Below are 18,206 nucleotides of genomic sequence, written 5' to 3'. Positions count from 1 at the left end.
GCGTCGCGAGCCCTGAGGAGTGAGCGGACCTGGCCGGTCATCCAGGGTTTCTGGTTTGGGAAAACCCAGATGTTTTTATCCACCGTCACATTCCCGATGCAGAACTTAATATAGTCCAGCACTGTTCCTGTGAATGTCTCCAGCTCCTGGTGTTCAAATAAGTCCTAATCAGTCTGATTGAAGCAGTCTTGTAGTTTGGAGAGTGCATTGTCAGGCCAGGTTGTAACATTCCTAATGGTGGGCCTGGCTCTGCGTCTGAGGGTGGTCTAGGCTGGGGAGAGCAGGAGGGAAAGATGGTCTGACTGGCCAAGGTGGGGGAGGGGTATGGCTCTGTATGCATGCTTGATGTTAGAGTAAACATGATTCAGAGTGTTCTCCCTCATAGTGGAACACTTAACTTGTTGGTAAAACTTCGGCAGTACAGTCTTTAAGTTGGCCTGATTAAAGTCTCCTGCGATTATGTGAACACCATCAGGGTGGGCTCACTGCTGTTTGTTTACGGTGTTCAGCAGGAGAGAGAGCACCATGTTTACACAGGCGTCGGGTGGAATATACACAGCTGTGACAATCACTACAGTTAGCTCTCTCGGTAGAAAAAAAGGCCGGCATCTTACAGACATGTACTCGAGGTCTGGGGAACAGTGTTTGTCTATAATTGTTCCGTTGTTGCACCAATTATCATGCACGTAAATACAGAGCCCCCCTCCTCTGCTCTTACCGGAGTCCTCAGTCCTGTCCCAGCAGAGCAGAGTGCGACCTGCTAGCTGCAAGCTAGCATTGGGTATTTCCCGATGAAGCCAGGTTTCGGTGATAATTAAAACCCAGCAGTCACAAACATAGCGATTTCCAGCGAGTTGTAATTCCAAATCATCCGTTTTATACACCAGGGATCTGGCATTGGAGAGATACAGGCTCGGTAGAGGTGGCTTGTGTGGTTGTTTTCTTAGCCTTAGCATAGCACCAGACCTGTGGCCCCACTTCTGCTTCCTCTCCCTCCTCCATCTGCGCTGCCTCCTAGACCCGACAACAATCCACGGAGAGCCGGGCGGTCTCGCTATGTCATCTGGGATGTTATGCGTGTAGTGAAAGTCGCTCTGTTACTGTTACTGACACTGTTCTGTCTTACATCAAGTTTTGTATGGACAATGTCACTGTTGACAAGCATATTCATGTTTATCCAAACAGAAAGCCCTGGATGATAAGCAAAGTTCAGTCACTCCTGAGGGCCCATAACTCCACCTTCAGGACAGGTGACAAGGCCCTGTACAGCATGGCGAGAGCAGACTTAAGGAGGGGCATTAATGGTGCAAAGGAGGCCTACAAGAGGAAAGTGGAGGACCATTTGTCAAACAACAACCCACGTCAAATGTAGCAGGGACTAAAACACCTCACAAACTATAAAGACAACACCTGTGTGACCATCAGTGCCAACGCCTCACCGGCACAGGAATTAAACCATTTCTTTGCCTGCTTTGAGGCAACGAGGCCTCACACAGTCACACACCCCTCACAGACCACAAGCTCACACATACTCACTCTCCAGGAACATCAAATGAGTCATGCGTTCAGGTCTGTGAACACAAGGAAAGCTGCTGGACCAGATGGAGTACCTGGTGAAGTACTCAAATCCTGTGCCTATCAGCTCTCAGCAGTCTTTGCTAAGATCTTTAATCTCTCCCTGATGCATGCCACTGTACCACCTTGTCTCAAGTTGGCTACTGTAATCCCCATCCCCAAAAACTCAACCACCGGCAATCTCAGTGACTATAGACCCATTGCCTTAACACCAGTAGTCGCTAAATGCTTTGAGAAACTGTCACATCTCATTAAAGACTGCCTCCCTCCTGCCTTTGATGCAAATCAATTCACATACAGAGCAAACCAATCTACTGATTATGCCATCTCCACAGCCCTCCACACTGCTCTGAGCCACCTGGAACAGCCGTGGACCACTGTAAGGATGCTCTTTGTTGATTACAGCTTGGCTTTTAATACGATCATCCCTGACATCCTTGTGGACAAGCTGGCTGCCCTGGACTTTCCCCCAGCCACTTGTGCCTGGATCAAAGATTTTCTTACAAACCACCCACAGACTGTCAAGATCAGCACTCACAGCTCCTCCACCCTCACGCTCAGCACTGGCTCTCCACAAGGCTGTGTGCTGAGCCCTCTTCTGTATGCCATCTACAACCATGACTGTACTCCCACCCTACCAACACAATAATTAAATTTGCGGATGACACCACCTTGGTGGGGCTCATAATTGGAGGGGACGAGTCGGCCTACAGGGAGGAGGTGCAGCAGCTGGCAGAGTGGTGTACCAAAAACAACCCGGCTCTCAACACCAAGAAAACAAAAGAGGTGGTCATGGACTTTAGGAGGTACAAAGCTGAACCTGCTCCCCTCTACATCAATGGAGACTGCATGGAGAGGGTCCGCACCTTTAAATTCCTGGGGACTCGTATCTCTGAGGACCTCTCCTGGTCAGCTAATACAACAGCCATGATGAGGAAGGCCCAACAGCGATTCCACTTCCTGAGAGTCCTCAGAAGGAACAGACTGGAGGAGATGCTGTTGGTGACCTTCTACTGCTCCACCCTCGAGAGTGTGCTGGCTTTCTCCATCACTGTGTGGTATGCTGGCTGCACAGCGGCTGACAAGAAAAAGCTGCAAAGGGTGATAAGGTCAGCTTAAAAGACAATTGGCTGTCCTCTGCCCTCTCTGGATGACATTGCTAGCTCTCGATGCCTCTCCAGAACTAGGAAGATCATTCACAACCACTTCAATCCTGGACACCACCTGTTTAGCCTGCTGCCCTCTGGAAGGAGGTACAGGAGCATAAAGAGCAGAACAAACAGACTGAATAACAGCTTCTTTCCATGGGCTGTCAGGACACTTAATAAACACATGGATCGCTAAAATATTCTTTGCTTTTTTTATGAAGTGCAATAACCTTTAACTACCTTGATTTTATTTATTTGTTCCATTTTCATGATATGACCAATATTTTTGTTTTTATGTGTTCTTGTTTTTATGTTCTTGTTCTTATGTGTTTTTAATACTCCTTCAGTTGTGGCACATTAAATTTCATTATATGAGTGATTGTGCAATGACAATAAAGGCTATCTTATCTCATCACCTTATTCAAAATATGTCTGAGCAATAATATATGCACCTTGCCACACTACCATATTAAATGTACATTCACATCAACTACTACAGAGTTTTATAAATAATCTCCCAGTTATCAACTTTGATTGGATCACTGTCAGCCCCCACAGAACTTGATCAGGCAACCGAATGCTTAGAATCAATGTTCCACTATATTTTAGATAATGTAGCTCCACTTAAATTATTAGAGAGAAAAATTAGCACCCTGGTATAATGAGGACACTCGCACTTCAAAACAAACCACTCAAAAATTAAAATGTAAATGGCACCAAACAAAATGGGTATGTCAGAGTACAGGCACTTACGGATGTATGTGCAGGGGAGAGCGAGGTAGAAAACTTGTAATGAAGCCAAATCACAAAACTAGAAGCATGGTCAAAAGGCAGGCAATGGCCAGTCGATCAGCAAACAGGGCAATACAGATGAGGCAAGAAGCATAGACAAAGAGAGATAGTGAGGGTCAGAATCACTAAAGTCAGGCAGAGAAAGAAAGGCTTGGTATGGACTGGACTTTTCATCATTGTGCTGGACTATATTCTTTGCCTCTCAGTAGATACTATCAATGACAAGGGCCTACAAATAAATCCTAGGCGTAGTCGGAGGCATCCTGCAAAGTATCTCATGGATCTTGAGTTTGCAGATGATCTCGCCTTGTTATCAGATCTTGTTGAGAATGCAGAATCCCTTCTACAGTCCCTTGAAAAGGTGACAAAACTAGTGGGGCTACATTGTAATGAGAGTAAAACTGAGTACATCTCTACAACCATGAACTGTCACCTACAATCGCTGGCAGGTGCAACCATCAAGCAAGTTGAAGACTTCAGATACCTTGGGTCTTATATCGTGGACTCAGAAAGGGACATGAAGACCCATAAGGCACTAGCATGGGCAGCTTGTAATAAGCTTAACCACGTATGGAACTCCAGCCTGGCTAACAACCAGAAACTCAGCTTGTTTCACATGTTGATCGAGCCAGTCCTCCTCTATGGATCTGAGACATGGATGCTAACCATGCTTCAACAACAACGGCTAGATGGAGCATATACCAACTTGCTTCAACGTGTCCAAAACATTCACTAGTTAGAGCACGACACACGTGAGTGCATCTACAGAAACATTCCACCTATTTCCCAGACACAAAGCGACACCTCCAATTTGCTGGTTACTGTCATCGTGCAACAGGTGAAGTGATCCTGTCAATTCTGCTCTGGAAACCAAGTGGTTGTGTCCACTCTAGGAGAATGACCTTCCCTGACGTCATCGTGAGGGACTTGGGGATACAAAGGTCAGATTTGGGGAGTGCAATGAACAACCAAGAAGTGTGGTACAAGGTGGTTGTGGGTGTCCTGACCTCTTGAGGCCGAATGATGATGATGATGATGGACTGGAAAACACAGCACGATACTTTGCAATGAGGGGGAGTGTGAGTAAGGCTTAAGTAGTGTGGATGATGAGTTGTGAATGCGTGACAGCTGAGTTCAATAAGCTGGTGACAGGGGGCACTGTGCTTCTTGAGTGTAGTAGTTCTGAGTAGCCATGTGTGTAGTTTAGCTCGTGGTGTCACTCTCAATGCCTTTACTGACAGAAACCCCCCCTCCCTTCCCCTAGGGAGCTCCCTCTGAGAGCTAAATTATTCCTGGGGCACCCTCTCCCCCTAGGTGAAGCCTTGTCAGGGTGTTGTGCATGGAATTCTTGCTTTAACAGAGGGTCCAGGATGTGCTTGGCTCTCACCCAGCTTCATCCCTCTGGTCCATAGCCCTCCCGGTCTACCAGATACTTGAGTTGACCTCTTCTGTGTCTGGAATCAAGTATTCTGTTTATCTGGTAGATGGGCTCACCTTCTAGGCTTAGAGGTGGGTGATCTTGGATGGGAGCATTCTCAACAAGAGGGCTTGGAACGGCAAGTTTAAGACAGGATACATGAAATGTGGGGGATATCCTGCTGTGAGGGGGGAGATCTAACCTGTATGAGATGTCGTTGATATGCCGAAGTACTTTAAATGGGCCGATGTAGCATGCCTGTAGTTTCTGGCAAGTGTTGGGTTCCTTGATATGTCTTGTCTCCACATATTCTGTCCCCTGGAGAGAAATCAGGGTTGTTGTTTCTGTGTTTGTCTGTGTATTCTTTATATTTGGCATTAATCATCTCGATGTGTTGATGTACCTCCTCCCATATGTCTTAGCTATGAGAGAACCAGTCCTCAACTGCTTGTACCTGTGTGTTGTTCCAGGGGAACAGGGGCAGTTGGTAGCCGAGTATGCACTGAAAGGGTGTTAGTTGCATAGCAGAGTGTTTGAGTGAGTTCTGTGCATACTCTGCCCAAGGAATGAATCAAGACCAGTCTCCCTGGTTCCTTATGCAGAAGATTCTTAGAAAGCATCCAATCTCTTGGCTGGCCCATTCCACTTGGCCATTAGATTGGGGGTGATAACTGGATGTGAGACTCACTGAGACTCCTAACCTTTCCATGAAACAGGTCCATAAGCATGAGATGAATTGGGGGCCCTGGTCACTGATTATGTCCTCTGGGATGCCAAAGCGCCTGAACACATGCTGGAACAGCAATTCAGCTGTTTGGAGTGCAGTGGGGATGCCAGGTAGTGGAATGAGTCTCAGAGCTTTGGAAAATCTGTCTATTGTCACCATGATAGTGGTGTTGCCCTGGGAGGGAGGGAGGTCCATGATGAAATTGATGGCTAGGTGGGACCAGGGTCCTTGAGGTACTGGGAGGGGACAAAGCTTACCAGCAGGAAGGGTTTGTGGGACTTTTGCCTGGGCACACTCAGAGCAGGAGGTGATGAAATGGTTAATTTCAGTGAACATGTTCTCCTGCCAGTATTTTTTCCTAAGCATCTGACAACTTCATTGGCTTCCAGGATGTCCCGTGGTGTGAGATGCGTGAGCCCAGGTGATGAGTCACCCTCAGAGGTGTTTTGGGATATAAAGGAGGCCAGGTGGAAGACTGATTGGGTGTATCCATGGTTGGGAGTGAGTTCTTTATCTCCTGATCTAGGTCCCAAGTGATGGATTGGATGAAGCAGTTAGGTGAGGGAATAGGGTGAGTTACAGGGTCATGATGTGACAAGTTGAAGGTACGAGACAGGGCATCTGCCTTGGTGTTGTTGGACCCTGGGTGGCATGAGATCATGAAATTAAAATGTGTGAAGAAGAGTTCTCATCTGGCATGGCATGGGTCACTAACAGCTGAGGTGGGATGAATGAATCTCATAAAATGGGAACATGCAATGCTTTGATCTGCCAGGCACTAACTAAACTCACACACACACACACACACACACACACACACATGAGAACAACTTCTGAGTGCAAATTTACAAACTTTATTGAAGGTTATTTTCAAGCGTGTTGAACTAGACAAACTACACATGTCATTTCTTCTCTACCAGAGTTATAATGTATGTGCATGGGTTCTGGCTAAGAACACTATATCTGAAACAAAGCATGTGCCTGTTCTCGTTCATCTCATTATTACATTATCAGTACAATTTTCAATGCACTGAGCAGCTGTACTCCATTTCTCCCCACGTGTGCTGTGTTTATGAAATTAAAATGCACCAGTACACACATTTTCTCATGCACACGCGTGCACACATACACATACACACACACACATACATACATACATACATACATACATACATACATACATACATACATACATATATGCAAACACATACAGTTGTGGTCAGAAGTTTACATACAGTGACATGAATGTCATCTCGGATATGAATGTCATGGCAATATTTGAACTTTCAGTAATTTCTTTGAACTGTTCTTTTTCTGTAGCAGAATGTACAGCATACATCTTTAATTAAAAAAACACTAGAATTTGGTGCACAAGTTTTAATTTTCTTTGGGTTTTCTGAAATCAACACAGGGTCAAAATTATACATACAGGGTCAAAAATTTACATACGCTCACTTAGATTATTAATTCAGAGGTGCTGAAACTTCCAAAATGTCTCTTATCTTGCCAAGGCCGAGGTCTCTTAACTTCCTGTTCATTATCATGATTGACTACAGCTGGTAGCTTCTCTGTGCCTTCATAAAAAGGGTTTGTTTACAGCACTCAGTGGACTGACCAACACACAGTAAAATGGGAAAGTCCAAGGAGCTCAGTGCAGATCTGAGAAAGAGGATCGCAGATATACATACACAACTCCAGAATGTCTCCTGGAGCCATTTCTAAACAACTGCAAATCCCAAGATCATTTCAAATAATTGTATCCAAGTTATTGTGAGGTGTAGTCACTTTGCCAAGCCACTTTGCTTCAAGAAAACCCAAACGGTCACCCTCAGCTGAAAGAAATTGGTTTGGATGGTCAGGAACAACCTGGGAACCACCATGGCACTGCCCTGTCATGAACTGGAAGCTGATGGATCACTGTCTATAGTTCAGATCACCATGGACTAAGAGGCTGCTATCTCAGAAATAACCCCCTGCTCCAAAATTGACACCTTCAAGCTTAACTAAAGTTTGAAGCTGACCACACGGACAAAGAAAAAAGCCTTCTGGAGGATAGCTGTATGGTTAGATGAGACAGAGATTGAGTTGTTTGGCCACGATGACTACCATGTACAGAAGGATACTGTACCAGCTGGTGGTAGCAGTATCATGCTCTGGGACTGTTTTGCTGCTAGTGGAACTGGTTCATTGCACAAAGTGGATGGAATAATGAAGAAGGAGGGCTACCTCAGAATTCTTCAGCATAAACCATCAGAAACTTGAACACGACTTGGGACTTACAACAGGACAATGAACCCAAACATGCATCAGAGCTGGTTGTGGAGGATAAAGCAGGCTAACATTAAGCTTAAAACAAGTCCTGACTTCAACCCTGTTGAAAATATATGGACCGTGCTTATAAGTGGAGTTCATGCCAAGAAAAAAAAAATTGAACTCTATCAATTCTACCATGAAGAGTCATGAAATATCCAATCAGAATTCTGCCAGAAGCTTGCTCATGGTAAACAAAAATGTTTGGTCAAGGTGAATCTTGCAAAGAGACATTTTACCCAAATATTAGGTGTGCTGTATGTATACTTTTGATCTAGAATGTGTAATTTTGATCCTGTGTTGATTTCAGAAAACCCAAAGAAAATTAAAACTTTTGCACCAAATTCTAGTGGGTTTTTTTTAATTAAAGATGTATGCTGTACATTTCTGCCACAGAAAAAGAACAGTTCAAAGAAATTACTGAAAGCCCAAATATTGCCATAACATTCATATGCAAGATGACATTCATGTCACTGTATGTAAACTTCTGACCACAACTGTAAATGTGCTTGACAATGTACAGAATGCAGCCAAGAGGAAAAGAGTGTGTGAGAGACAAGGCCCAGTCATTGAGTTAATTTTTATGCATCTCTGCATCTCTCCCAGGTTGTGGCCCAGGTCTTATCTGAATTGTCATGAACAGGAATTAACTTGTGTTGACTCACTTGGTTTGAACTGACAAAAGAAGGGTTGAACATTGGTCAAATAACCCAAGTATGACCCTGGTCTTTGGTATGAAAGAGGCACAAGTTTCTCAGAGCCACACTGAAGATTGTATAACACCAAGGTGTAAAGAGCTCCAGTGATGTTTATTTAGTTGCACCACACCTATTCTTACACCACATCGAGCATTGTAGAGCCACATAGAAGATTTTAGTGCCACACTCAGGATTCTATAGCCATATTAAAAGTCTAGAGCCACCATAAGAATTTTACAGCTTGACTGAGGGTTTAACAGTTGAACTGACTTGTCTATAACTGGTTTTATTGCCCTGAAGAGCTTAGAACTGCACTAAAGAGCCTAGAACTACACTGAAGAATCTAGAATTACACCAAGGAAACTAGAATCACTCCAAGGAGACTTGAATCAATGGGGGAGTCTGTAACTGCACTAAAAAAAGAAGCATTGAAAAGTTTAGAACTGCTCTGAGGAGTCTATGATTGCACTTGAGAGCACTGAACCATTCTGAGGAGTCTAGAACTTTACTGTGTTTGTAACCACTGAAGGTCATGAGGGGAGTGTATCGTGTTTATGATACTCACACTTCTGTGTGTGTGTCCTGTACAGGAATCAGAGGAACAGGGGGCTGGACAGAACTCTGTAACTGCACACAAGTAAAATTACAAGTTATACATACTCGTACACTTCATCATAAAACTGAGGTATTTCTCTCTCTCACACACACACACACACACACACACACACACACACACACCAATCACCACTTACAAATCATATCATTTTTTTCTAAGCATAATGAAAATAGGAAACTATTCCAGGTGACCTTAACAAAGCACAGTAGCAAATAATCACACATCAGAGCTGTGAGCAAATATTTATCTGCTGCTGATTATCTGAATATCTGCTGCTGTGTAGAAATGTTGTGTGTACAGCACAACTTCACCGAGACCAGGCTTGGGGAGGAAAAGCAAACTTGCATAAGAGGACAAGGAACATGCAACTGGTGAAAACAATCAGTGGAGCATGTGATGGTTCACAAGGACAGGAAACAATGAGTAAATAAGTAAAAGGCAGGTCAGACAGGTTTGCAGAGCACTGGACATGATAATTAACAGGTCCTTCTGAGGAGGTTCAAAGTGAAACTGTTGCTGGGTCCAAGAGGGTTCATTGTGGCATGGCATTAGGGTTTAATCCTGAGCCACAGAATAATACAAGAGTTTTATTTTTCTTTAGTACCTGCTGTTTATAGGGGATAAACATTTCAGAATGTAGTTCAGTTCAATATCTGAAGTATCTATATAAATAAAACTGAGTGAAAAGAGTACAGGCTATAGAACTTTTCACATTGTTAATAGCCTTTCCATTGCTAACTAAACAATAGCATTTAATATATCATTTATACTATGGTGTTGTAGAATTCTGAATAATGATTGGTCAGAAGGTGATTAACTTTTTATAACAGCACCTCTGAAAGTAGTGCAGCCACAAATCACAGATTTTTATTAATGAACTTGTTCTAATCAGTTATCATTTGTATTGTAACAGCTCATTCACAGAGACTTGTACAGTGGATGCTCCGCATAAATGTGTGTAATCATTGATATTGTAAAATTATCTGTAAGGAGATATTTATTTAATGTTTATTGAAGGACTATCAAGTTTCAAAAAGGGGTTTTCTTAATCTTGAATACAGAGGAGTTTACACTTTGTGGTTTATTGGTAGCATGATAAGCTGCTTTTTTGGTCTGATTAACTTCAAAAGAGAGAAAAAGAGAGGCCGGTGAGTGAAAGCTTATTCATAGCTGAATATAATGGAAGTAAGAACAGAAATGAACTTTTTCACAGATATTCAACAAAGATAACTGTAACTATAAATGGATAAAAAGTATAGTGTGTAATTTTTAATAAATTAAAAGATTGTAATTGTCAGCAAATTGATGTGATTTAAGAGGAAAACACTTTGGCATGTGCAGTTATAGGAAAATAATCAACTTTGGGGTGGTAACAGGAACTCTGCATTATCGTGTCATGCTTTCATGCACTCAAGACTCATGCAGCTCAACTTCATGCTTACACACTGGGATGATGGATCATTGCACACACCTGCTGCAGATTTAGAGCGCAATCAGCATGTCCTTAAAATGACACTATCAACACACCCACTAGGTGAAGTATTATGACTGTATCTCCGTCACTATGTTTGTTCCTAACCATGTTTAATGGCTTTGTTTAAGGCAGGGGTCACCAAACTACGGCCCGCGGGCTGACTCCGGCCTGCCACCCCCCTTTGACCGGCCCCCCAGCCCCTCTGCCCCCCACCACTTGAACCGGCCCTATGAGGCAATCCCCAAAAGTGGTTATGGCCTATTTTTTTAAATTGCTTTTTGGCAAATAATAACATGTCTGCATCTTGTATTTTGTTGATTTTATCAATTAAAATTGATATTTAGTTATAAAATAAACTATTCATATTTTCCGAATTTTCGTCATATGCTCGCGATCAAGCAGTGACAGGCAGCGCATGTGCAGAGAACTGTCAGTGTTCAGGACAGCAAAATGGTTAGCGGTCAGCGAAAAGTTGACAGAGAGTGCAGAGTTTTTAAAGAACAGTGGACCACCGATTATTTTTTCGTTCAGTGTAAGGACCGTGCAGTTTGTCTTGTATGTAAAGAAAGTGTGTCGGTTTTCAAAGAATATAATCTGCGTCGTCACTACAAAACCCGCCACAAAGAGTATGCTAGTTTGCGAGGACAAACAAGAGAAGACAGGATTCGGATGATGAAATGTGGACTGGCTGCACAACAGAATGTATTCCTTCGCCAAACCCAGATCCACCAGGCTGCTGTCCGAGCTAGCTATAAGGTAGCTCACCTACTAGCTACCCATGGAAAGCCATTTACTGATGGGGACTTTGTTAAAGTATGCATGCTTGCTGTGGCCGAGGAGGTGTGTCCCGACAAGGAGTGCAAATCAACAAGTACAAATCCAGCTCACCTACATATACTACTGATTTTGATTCCCATTATTCTGTATTATGCTTTAGTTTTGACCTGTAAATGGCCTACTGCTCATTTCATTTTCACCTTGACCTAAAAAATGTTTACTGAACATGCTCAAATGGATAGGCATAAGAGCTGGCTAGTTGATCTATTGCTCATATTATTAGAATTTCACTGTTTTTTTTTAAATGTATTTATTTTCTAGGCCTATTTATTTGACCTTTATTAAGTGCTGCACACAATTATTAATATTATTAATAATATCAACAGGCCTACCTACAATTTATAATTTTCCACTCACCTTTGCCAGTGTCAATCACCTCAACTAGGCAGATGTTTCTTACCTTGACAGCTTTGATGTTATTTTTATTAGAAAATAAATAAATGGAATATCTGTGGTATTTCAAATTAAAACAAAGTGTGAAGACTCGATTACTACTTTTGCAAACCACTAGTAAAGATAAACAAATATGTGCCAGGAATCAAGTGTTGATATAGTAGTGGGGATGGCTGTGCCAGGCTAGTAATCTGTACTACACAATGAGGCCTGCTGGTGGTCATATTTGTCTGGGTCATACAATTCTATGTTATATAGCTGACCTGACCCCGGCCCCCCATCACAGTCAGGAACAACAATGTGGCCCCCAGAGAAAAAAGTTTGGTGACCCCTGGTTTAAGGACTCTTGTTTATGTCCTGTTTATGACTCTGTTTTCTCTTTCAGTTTTGTTTGTTTTAGTTTTGTTATTCTGACCTTGTCTCACAGTTTGTATATAGCATGCTTGTAAATAAACCTTCCCATACTTACATCCATCTCAACACTGTTTCCTGACACATCACACCACCCCATTACTCAATATTTTACTACAACAGCAGCATATACACACACTGTTTCATAAACTCCGTAATATAATATTTTTTATACTTGACTAGACGTCTTGAACATTCCCAAGTCAATATTAGAAAATTGGCTGGGATTTTAAGTAAATGTACAGTTGAGTTTCTATGAAAGCAAATGAAATGTCCTTAGGAAAATAGGAAGCAACTCTGTGAAGTTATGAGCACTACAGGGTTTAACAGGTGATTGTTATGATTACCGCTAGCTTTTCCTGCTCTTCATCTTTGTTGTGTTCTGCTTGGATGGGATCGATCCAGCCTTCTACCTCTGTCCCAGGTGGCTTCCAACCATTCAGAAAGACAGGAGTGTACGAAGATCCAGAAACTCCTAATGCTGACCTGAGACATACACACATACATGATGTGCGGCTAGTAAATGTGTATGTATGTAAATGTACATTATATAGCCAAAAGTATGTGGACACCTAACTATCACACCTATACATGTCTTCCTCAAACATTTGCCACAAAGTTTGAAACAAAAAAAGTCTCAAATGTCTTTGAATGCTGTAACATTACAATTTTCCTTCACTGGATAATTACTAAGCTAAGATGCACAAACCTGTTCTAGCATGACGATGCCTCTGTGTGCAAAGTAAAGAACTCGAGTGTCCTGCACAGAGCCCTGACTGAACTCAACCCCACTGAACACCTTTGGGATGAACTGGAACACTGACTGCACCACAGACCTCCTCACCTAACATCAGTGTCTGATCTCAGTAATGCTCCTGTAGCTGAATGGACACTCATCCTCACAACCACACCCAAAAAATCTAGTGGAAAGCCTTCCCAGAAAAGTGGAGCTCATTATAACAGCAAAGGGGAATAAATATGTAATGGGATGTTCAACAAGGATATATGGGTGTGATGGTCAGGTGTAGTGTGTGTGTGTGTGTGTGTGTGTGTGTACCCTGATTGTGTCCAGTAGCTTCCCAGGGAGCTCCAGAGTGTGTGTTCTGGCAGTGTTAGGTTCTCATTGAGCAGTGTTACTGCACCCACTGTTAATGCAGGACTTCTCACTGATGCTGCTAATGCAGGACTTCCTGTAGTTCTCACAATCTACACATACAGAGATAGAGTGCAAGTTTGATAAGTTAATACACAAAGTTTTGGACAAATATACTTCATCACGAAAACAAGTTATAGAAAGTTTAAGGAATTAAAAGGAATATGGGATCACTGCTTTTTAACACCCAGGCTCTATACCCTGCTCACTAGACATAGTAATTGGACATGCCTGATCTTGATTCCCTATTTCTGGTTGGAGTTTTGATCACCTTGCTCCTGCTGAGGACGGCCCCATATGGACAGCCTAAAGATGCACTTAGAAACTGTGAAAATGGCTTTGGACTGCAATTAATACAAACAATTTTGCTACGATGGTTTACAACGACAATCCCCATGCTAACTTTGGACTGCAGTTGTCATGAACAGTTTTACACTCAAGTTTATGTCAAAGAACAGTTTATAATTTCAACAAAACAGACTTCATGTCAAAACTATAATGAATTTCCTGGTTACACAGTTGCACTTTGTGACTCTATAGGACACAGTTATAGAAGTGAGTTATTTATAATCATGCTATCTGTTATCACCCAAATGAGGATGGGTTCCCTTTAGAGTCTGGTTCCTCTCGAGGTTTCTTCCTCGTGTTGTCTCAGGGAGTTTTTCCTTGTCACTGTTGCCTCAGGCTTGCTCACTAGGGATAAATTTTATATTTTATATGTGTAAAATTTACATCTGGAATTTATTATTATTAGCTCACTGGCTGTAGCCATCACACAGTGTCCATTGTCCATCCATCCATCCATCTATCTGTCCGTCCATCTGTCCATCCACAATTCACAAAAATTGCTACTCCTCCCTGAGTTTACAATGGATTTTGATTCTGATTGTTGTGTTTGGAAGATCTAATCAGTCTGCACAACAGTTACTCCCTGGTTTTGTGATTTCTCATTAATAAATTGCTAATTAGGCCATTTAACAAACTTTGAGGAAAATCGCGACTCCTCCCTCAGTTTTCAATGGATTTTGATTGTAATTGTTTTGTTTGGAAGATTAAATTGTTCTAATTGTTATCATGAAGAACAACTAGGCTAGTTATGTATAAACAAGTCTGGTTTCTCATGGTATGGCTGTGTGAGCTACTGTGTTGCTGACACTCTAGTTTATTTCTGTAAAGATGTTTTGTGACAATGTGCATTGTTAAAAGTGCTGTACAAATAGAATTGAATTGAAATGAATCCCATCAACTTAGGACTTCAAGAAAAAAAGTGATCTTCAGCCTGCATTGTACATGGATGCAATATATGGTGACCATGATTTGTAATCCTAATTGGGTTTTGTTGAATTAAGAAAGTGCCATTATTTTAGCCCCCCCCCCCCCCCCCCCCAGGCTCTGGGCAGTAAGGGGTTTGCTGAGGGTCTCAGCAAGACAGCAACCTCAAAACCTCATCAAGGAGCCTTTTTAGTGCATTAGCATTGTGATGGTATATCAGTATAAGGTAAGAGTACATCCTGATGCACTGGGCCTGAGGAAAGCAGCCATCAGTATATCCTGTGTAAATTTCTCTTTGCTCCATGGACAAGTTAAAGAAAGCCTTCAATCAAACAATGATACAAGTGTAGGGTGGGTCTCTGAGGACATGCAGGACTGGGATTTCTACCTTTCACAGACTAAAAATGTTTTGGCACCTACCAAATGGCAGCATCATGCTACAGTTATACCTCAGTCCTAGAACTAACTTGGGGATTATGGAAGAGTCTGAGCTACTGGTCTACACCAAAACCTCCCTTTCAGATTCCAATAGAAATAACCTTTGAGACACTGATGGATATCATCAAGATGCTGCCGCAAGAGTGGCAGCTAGTTGCAGTAGCTCCAAGCATGTTTATGTGTTTTGGTATGTTTTTGTACTTTTTTTGTGTTTCTTTCTGCACTAGTCTCAGTCGGAAGTGTGCACCTAGGGATGTACTACTCGTGAGACTGTGCATTTGTATTTTTCTCTTTTCCTTTCTGGGGCTATTTAAATTGGCAACAGCGAACCCTTTCAGCCACGGCTCCATTGTTTACACTTGGGAGCAGCTGTTAGCACTGTGCAACACCAAGGTACTCCCTGTGGAAAGACCGGTGATCCCCTCGGAATTAAGGAGAAGGAGAAGGGGATGCAGAGCTGGAATGAAGTGCCGGGAGAAGAAAAGACGGTATAAACCATGCATACCGTCTGTCATCATGGGAAACGTAAGATCTCTCCCTAATAAGATGGATGAGCTAACAGTGCTAACCAGGCTGCAGAGGGAGTACTGGGAGTGTAGCCTTATGTGCTTCACAGAGACTTGGTTGAATGAACTCTCACCGGACTCACACGTCACTCTGGATGGATTTCAACTCGTGAGAGCAGACAGGAAAGCCAAGGAGAGCAGTAAGAGGAAAGGAGGGGGTATAGCGATGTTTGTGAATGACAGATGATGTAACCCGGGGCACATCAAGATAAAGGAGCAGTACTGCAGTAAAAACATTGAACTGCCAGCGGTTAGCATTCGGCCATATTACCTCCCGAGGGAATTCTCGCACGTTATCATGATAACTGTGTACATCCCCCCAGTGGCCGATGCTGCTGCAGCCTGTGAGCTCTTACACACTACAGTGTCAAAGCTTCAGACATTGTACTCCCAGTCCCTGCTACTAATCTCCGGTGACTTCAATCATGCTTCCCTGTCCTCCACTCTCCCAACCTTCACTCAGTATGTGAAATGCCACACCAGAGACAATAGAACTTTGGATTTAATGTATGTGAACACCAAGGATGCATATAGTTCATCACCCCTCCCCCCGCTGGGCCGTTCTGACCACAATCTGGTTCACTTGTCCCCTACGTACATACCTATGGTGAATAAACAACCACCCACCAAGAGGTATGTAAGGAGCTGGTCTGAGGAGACCAGTATGGCACTGAGGGACTGCTTTGACACCACAGACTGGAATGTGTTGTGTGAACCTCATGGGGATGACATTGATAGCCTGACAACCTGCATCATGGATTACATTAATTTCTGTGTTGAAAACACTGTGCCAGTCAGGAAGGTACAGTGTTTTCCCAACAATAAACCCTGGGTGACCTCTGAACTAAAAGCCATATTAAACAAGAAGAAGAGGGTTTTTAAATCTGGCAACAAGGAGGAGATGAGGAGAGTGCAGAGGGAGCTGAAGAGGGGGATAAGGAGAGGCAAGGACAGCTACAGGAGGAAGCTGGAGGAGCGCCTCAAGGTGAGCAACACTGGAGAGGTATGGAGAGGCCTGAAAACCATCTCTGGCCACACAAAGGACAGTGGGAGGGGCCCTGTATCTGGGGGCCAGGACTGGGCAAATGAGTTGAATCTCTTTTTCAAAAGATTTGACTGTGCCACCCCACCCTCCCCCACTCACCATAGTCCTGACATGTCTGTGATATCACTCCACCACCACCCCTCTCCCCTCATAATACCTCTGACACCAACAGCTCCCTCCTCACACCACATCACCCCCCTCCGCTCCCTGCCAGACCAATCCACACACTTCACCCCCGACCTCACTCTACAGGAGCCACACCTCAGCTACACCCCTTGCCTCTCCATAACAGCTGATCAGGTGTTGAAGGAGCTGAGGAGGATCAAGATGAGGAAAGCTGCTGGCCCTGATGGTATCAACTCCAGACTGCTTAAGGACTGTGCAGATCAGCTCTGTGGGATACTTTTGTACATTTTCAACCTGAGCCTCAGTCTGGAGAGAGTTCCACTTCTGTGGAAAACATCATGTGTGGTTCCAGTTCCCAATACTGCACACCCCAGGGAGCTCAACCGCTTTAGGCCAGTAGCTTTAACATCTCACCTGATGAAGATCATGGAGAAGATTGTTCTCTCCCACCTCTGACACCTGGTGAACAGCAAGATGGACCCCTGCAGTTCGCATATCGACTGGGCATTGGTGTGGATGACGCTGTCATTTACCTGCTACACTGGTCACTTTTACACCTGGAGGGCACTGGGAGCACTGTGAGAGTCATGTTCTTTGACTTCTCCAGTGCTTTCAACACAATCCAGCCATCACTGTTTAGGGGGAAGCTGGAGGGAGCTGGTGTCGACTGCCACCTGGCTGCATGGATCATCGACTACCTCATGAACAGACCACAGAATGTGAGGCTCCGTGACTGTGTGTCTGATGTGGTAGTCTGCAGCACAGGGGCTCCACAGGGTACAGTGCTCTCTCCTTTCCTCTTTACACTTTACACATCTGACTTCAGCTACAACACGGACAGCTGCCACCTCCAGAAGTTCTCAGATGATACAGCCATCGTTGGACATGTGTCAGAGGAGGATGATCTGGAGTACAGAGAGGTCATCACCAACTTTGTCACCTGGTGCGAACTGAACCACCTGCGCATCAACGCCAGCAAGACAAAGGAGGTGGTGATCGATTTCAGAAGGACGGCTCCTCAAATTGCACCAGTGAACATCCAGGGTTTGGACATTGAGATCGTGGAGGAGTACAAATACCTGGGTGTTCACCTCAACAACAAACTGGACTGGACTAACAACACAGATGTCCTGTACAAGAAGGGCCAAAGTTGCCTCCACCTGTTGAGAAGACTGAGGTCTTTTGGTGTGTGCAGGACACTGCTTAGG

At 43.6% G+C, this 18,206-nt stretch overlaps 1 protein-coding gene across 1 annotated transcript in view; it reads right to left on the bottom strand.

The window, feature by feature from the left end:
* Window positions 1-18,206, bottom strand: part of eps8l1b (eps8 like 1b) — a 101,830-nt gene that overhangs the window by 75,253 nt on the left and 8,371 nt on the right. Inside the window, exons 7-9 of the mRNA XM_060922800.1 lie at window positions 13,456-13,604; window positions 12,746-12,884; window positions 9,233-9,294 (exon numbers count right to left, since the gene is read on the bottom strand). Of these exons, the coding sequence (XP_060778783.1) occupies window positions 9,233-9,294; window positions 12,746-12,884; window positions 13,456-13,604 (350 nt within the window). The remainder of the gene's footprint in view (window positions 1-9,232; window positions 9,295-12,745; window positions 12,885-13,455; window positions 13,605-18,206) is intronic.

This window comes from Neoarius graeffei, chromosome 5 (genome assembly GCF_027579695.1).
Source record: "Neoarius graeffei isolate fNeoGra1 chromosome 5, fNeoGra1.pri, whole genome shotgun sequence".
In the NCBI taxonomy this organism is placed as follows: Eukaryota; Metazoa; Chordata; class Actinopteri; order Siluriformes; family Ariidae; genus Neoarius; species Neoarius graeffei.
The sequence above is the reverse complement of the archived record's forward strand: the minus strand, read 5'-3'. Positions and strand labels throughout refer to the sequence as shown.